General features: G+C 37.0%; 1 protein-coding gene across 1 annotated transcript in view; it reads right to left on the minus strand.

Moving 5' to 3' along the window:
• The window catches only part of LOC107716137 (S-adenosyl-L-methionine-dependent tRNA 4-demethylwyosine synthase-like), a 74,054-nt gene that overhangs the window by 51,615 nt on the left and 16,700 nt on the right, over positions 1-5,739 (minus strand). The window contains exons 3-4 of the mRNA XM_016522522.1: positions 892-944; positions 631-749 (exon numbers count right to left, since the gene is read on the minus strand). Of these exons, the coding sequence (XP_016378008.1) occupies positions 631-749; positions 892-944 (172 nt within the window). The remainder of the gene's footprint in view (positions 1-630; positions 750-891; positions 945-5,739) is intronic.

Here is a 5,739-nt window from a genome sequence, read left to right on the forward strand (position 1 = left end):
GTAATTGATGTCATAAAATCATGAGTATGTTTTGATTTAAAGGTCAGAAGCTATAGCTTACATGAACAAAAAAAAATCCACACTTAAATTAAATAATTTTATATATACTGATTTATTCATTAATGTGTAATATGTTATATTTTTTAAACAAATTATGAGCTCAAATATTTTCAGAAATTTTACAACTCTTTTGCTTTAGACCACTTACAAATTTTAAATCATAAAATAAAATGTTAAGGTTTCCACTGCATCTTTCTGAAAAAAAATGCAGTGATTAATATATAGTTTATTTATAGTTATTTTCAAATATTTAATGTACTGTAATTATAAAATAACTTTATTATTGTTTATTTAATTCTAACAAATAAGTTCTTGTTAAAAACTAACCAAAATTAAAAATAATTATATATCAGTATCGGAGTTGAGCCAAAATGAGTTGAAAATTATCGGCATATCGGATATCGGCAAAAATCCATTATCGTGCATCCCTAACTAAGACTAAATAAAAAATCTAATTTTGCAAATTTAACTTGCAAAATTAGTTTTGCAAGTTAGGTTATTATTATTTATTAGGAGAATATCATGGAATAAATAATGTTTTTTTAATGAATAAAAAAAGACTTTCTCTACCTCCAGCAGAAAACACATTTGTTGGCACAGGCCAGGCTCGGTGTGGTCTCCATACAGCGGTGTGATTCAATCCCATAGAAGGTGTGTTTATAGCAGCCTCCTCTCCCTCTCAGCATTGACTAACAAAAGAAAGGCAACATTTGTTTCATTTATACAAAGACAAACTGTTCCTGTCTGGAAATATTGAGCTGCTATAAAAAAAAAAAAAAGAAATTTGCTAAAGAGCCTTGACAACAAGATCAATTGGAGGAAACAACTTACTTTGGTCCAACGACACAGTTTTACCCCAGAGTGACTTCCTATTAGTTTGTACCCTACAGACCACAAAGAAAAAAGCAATGAAGATGGAAACAAGGCATTTATATAGAGATTAGCAAGTTTTCAGAGTACTGATCCAGCAGCATAACCTCAAAAGACAAACAGAATCATACCCTGCCTCTAGGTATAGAAATCAAATCCAAAACACACTTGGTGAAGCTAAAATCCTGGATAAAATTTTAGCCAGAAGCCATATCACCCTGTAGCCCAAGACTGGTTGCCCACTGAAGCTAAGCAAGGTTGAGCCTGGTCAGTACCTGGATGGGAGACAAACTAGGTTGCTGTTGGAAGGGGTGTTATGGTGCTTTTCCACTGCATGGTACGACTCAGCTCGGCTCGGTTTGCGTTTCCACTGCAGTTCAGTACTGCTTTAGAGTGGGCGGGATTATTCACATGTCGTTATAGTTGCACCGCCTCTACTGCTCCACTGCAGTTCAGTACCGCTTTAGAGTGGGCGGGATTATTCACATGTCGTTATAGTTGCGCCGCCTCTACTGCCGCGACTCCTGAAAAACTTTTTCATTCCGCGTCGCCCCATCAAGCTCTCGTTGGATCCGCTCCTCTGCTATCAACGAGAGGAACATCTGTACTTCCGTAACAGACCACGAAACAGGCATTTCTTGGTTGTTAAAAAAAAGGTGCGCTCGTTCAAAACAGTTGCATTTGATCCTTCGCTGGCTGTGCTGATTTAAATCTAGCGGTTCTGTTGTGTTTGTGACGCAAGTTCAGTGACACAGGTAGTGACGATACTCTCCGGCCAATCAGTGATCAGCAGAGTTTACACATCACGGTTTGGTAACGGTACGGTTCACTTGGAACCTCAACCGAGGTGGTACTAAAGAGAGTACCAGGTACCAGGTACTGTACCCAGTGGAAAACCCCCCAAAAGTGAACCGTACTGTGCCGTACCATGCAGTGGAAAAGCGCCATTAGTGAGGCCAGCAGGGGGTACTCACCCGTGGGTCCTAAAGCCCCAGTATAGTGATGGGGACACTGTAAAAATCACCGTCCTTCGGATGAGATGTTAAACTGAGGTCCTGACTCTCTGTGGTCATTAAAAATCCCAGGATGTCCTTCGAAAAAGAGTAGGGTTGTAACCCTGGCATCCTGGCCTAATTTGCCCATTGGCCTCTGACCATCATGGCCTCCTAATCATCCCCATACACTGATTGGCTTCATCACTCTGTCTCCTCTCCACCAATATGGCTGCCGTCGCAGGGCGTTCTGGCGCAATATGGCTGCCGTCGCATCATCCAGGTGGATGCTGCACACTGGTGGTGGTTGAGGAGATCCCCCCCTTTCATGTAAAGCGCTTTGAGTACCCAGAAAAGCGCTATATAAATGTAACAAATTATTATTATTACTGGATTAGTCCAACATGTTTGAGTTTGCAAGTGGAAAATTTCACTAATATGGTTGACCTATTGTCAGGAAAAATAATAATTTTATTGCTTTTAATTGTTTAATTGTTAAAAATTTTTTCATGTCAAGGTCAAAAACAGATAAAGGACCAATAATATAAATTTTTATTTAGGCATCACAATGTAATCATATACCGTAACAAAGATGTAAAAAACACTGTTTAAATTAGAAAAATATATTTTTTTTTATTTTCTTTTTTTAAAGAAAATAAGACAATTATTCAAAGAGAAAAAAATATCAAAAGTGACAGTAAATACATTTATAAATGTTAAAAAAGTTATAATATCACGGTCACAAATTATAATAAATGTTTATTAAGCAACCGAATCAGCATATTACAATGATTTCTGAAGGATCGTGTGACACTGAAGACTGACGTGCTGAAAATCCAGCTTTGCATCACAGATATAAATTACATTTTTAAAATGTATTAAATAGAAACCAGTTATTTTAAAACTGTAATATTTCACAATATTACTGTTTTTACTGTATTTTTAATCAACAGTCCACTCAATACATTTACCAAGCTGCAACCTAAACAGTTAAATGATGATGTTACTGAAGTCACAACCATGAGCATATTAATATATGACCAATTATCATAACAGAAGTCATTTACATAAAGAGTACAGTACAATGGCTTCAAAACAGCCATATTTAACATTTACGTAGTGTCAGAGAGAGTGTAAAAGGTGATGTACTGTACTCCAATGAAATAAAGAGCCTAAAATTGGTGCTTTTATAATGTACACCATGAACTAGCAGAGACAGGCCTCTATTTTCCATTTTACAGTCTGCTCCGGATCCATCAGGAGAAACGAAGGAAATTTTCCTACAAAGCTCCTCAATACATCTAAGCAGACTGGAAGGCCAAATGTGCTTAAGTCAGAGCATTTCCTGTTAAGCACTTAAAGTCTGCCCATTTCTAAGGTCCATAGCCTGGTTCTCCCATGACTGTGCTGCGTCCCCTTGGGGAATCAGACTCAATTTAGACTTTAATTCACATGTAAGGGCCATCACTGGGGCAGCCATCACTCCTATAGCACTCTTAATAAAACCACAGAATATAAAGGCATAGCTCTGTGCTGAAAGAGCTGCTAGAGTTCACATCACAGCTAAACAAGACTTTCACACAAGAACTAGTTTTGTCCTTTTTGGGGGGGGTTAGTTAAATCTCCAACCACCTCCATCCACAAAAAATAGTTTGTGTTTAAATGAAAAAGAAAATAATGGGCCTTGGGGGTTAGTAAACATTCATTTTTGGTGAATTATTCCTCTCTTTTTCTCTTTAACACAGTTTCTCTCCTCATGCATGAAGGTGTGTAAGCGATAAGAAAAGCAGTAGGAGTGAAGCTCCATACTAATGATCCCAATCTAGAGTCTCTCTCCCATGTTCATTAGCTAAACTCCGTCTTTTATGTCTGCAAATAGCTCGCTGGGGCTGAGGAGGTAGGGGAGGTGTTCTCGTCTCGAAGAAAAGCATCTGTTTGGATAGAGCCGGGTTCAGAGAGCAGGTCTGGTTTGTGAAGGCTCAATATTTGGGCAGTTGAAAGCTGAGACAGAGGATTCCCTGCAGTGAATCATACTGAATATTCACATCATGGGGATTCATGTGAATGGAAAGAAGAACTCAACATGTCAGTGAGCTTTAAAAATGGATACGGCCAGGTGATATAGCTAAAATAATTATACTTTGAGATTTTCACCCTTTTGATCATATTTGATCTCAGTGGTGTGTGGTGGTGGTGGTGGTTCAAAAATGATTTTTTTTTTTTAATCAAATGTAAATTCATGTCCCAGTCACATTTTCTTGGTTAAATAAACATTACTTACACTATCAGAAAAAAAGGATTCTATTTTATATTTTTACATTAACAATGTAATCAATAATCTATTTATCAAAGCCAAGTATGAATCTCATCAAGTTAGTGTTTTAAGCATTTTACATTTATTCCAAAATAATAATTCAAGGCACTTTTTAAAAAAATTTGACTTCCCATTAACGGCATTATAATGTTCATTCAGACTGATTCATGAACGCAATCACAGGCGATCACAACCAGTCATATCCAATCACATCGCGATGGAGTCAGTGCCTCCTCTCACGTGATCTTTTGACATATAAGAGGTCAACATGGTACTATAAAAACATTCTGTAAGATTTCAGAACTCAAGACTTTCTCCACCACACAAAAGTGAGTAACTGTCTTCATTACGTGGTCACTTTTCACTTTGTCTCTTATTACAGATCGTTTGATATGTATGGAGTTATTTATGCGTTTTTGACCTAAATCGCAGCAGCGTCCATCTATGAGGAATGAATGTACGCTGTTAAACATACACAAGTGTTAGTTAGCCAATCATAGCAGTGGGCGTTTACTTCCGAGTCTACAATCTGCCACGCCTATTCAAACAGAGCGTTCTGAGGAGAGGGGTCAAAACAGGACAGAACATAGCCTATTACTTTTTGTTTTTGATGTAAAAATCTTGATAAAATTACAAGTGGACCTCGGAGAACAGTACAAAATCAAAAACAAAGGCAGTTCATGATCCCCTTTAAATGCACCAATATACAACACATTAACAACAAGAGAAATTTAGTAATATGAATATTTACCAAAACATTTCAATAACTGAAAAATGCCATGCTAGACGTCTATGAACATTTCTGAGTGATAGAATCAAAGTTATGAATCAAACCAGTGAAACAGAGTTTGAATAGATTCACAGAAATTAATTAAACTTACCAAATCTAAAGCTTTCTTTTCTACTTAAGTATAAATCAGAATCTTAATGCTTACCTACTTACAAGTCACGAAAATCAACATGAAATGTTTCTGTAAGGTCATTTTTAAATTAAAATTAAATAAACCTAAACCTGAACTATGACAGTTGTGGAGAAAAACAATTTCCGTTTAATGGTTACAATGCCGGAACCATTTCATACATTTTAAGCTTCATTAAATTACTAATTAAAATATTGGCAGGGTTGGCTTTATTGCCTACAAAACAATTACTTAATAGCTTTTTAGCTAAATGAATAAGTTTATTTATCCCAACAGCAAGGTTGAAAACTAAAGTTGTTTTAGAGGTAAAGTAGCCTACATTTTGATGAAGAAAAACTGTTACGTTCCGTGTTTATTTATACGATATTGTTGGTTGCTACGTACTGCTGTGTGCTCTTTCGGTCTCTCCATGTGTTACTGCTGCTCAACCAGGTGCAGAGGAGAGGAAGGTGATCACTCGCACCTGCCGCTCGTTACTGTGCAGAGGCTGCAAGCTCAAAAGCTGTTCAACATGCCTACCACACTGAAGCTTGACTTCCAGAGTGTTGTACCTCTCGCCTGCCTTGTATTGGTCTTGTGTTGT

The sequence above is a fragment of the Sinocyclocheilus rhinocerous genome, unplaced genomic scaffold, assembly GCF_001515625.1.
Source record: "Sinocyclocheilus rhinocerous isolate Xijiao unplaced genomic scaffold, SAMN03320098_v1.1 scaffold821, whole genome shotgun sequence".
Taxonomy (NCBI): domain Eukaryota; kingdom Metazoa; phylum Chordata; class Actinopteri; order Cypriniformes; family Cyprinidae; genus Sinocyclocheilus; species Sinocyclocheilus rhinocerous.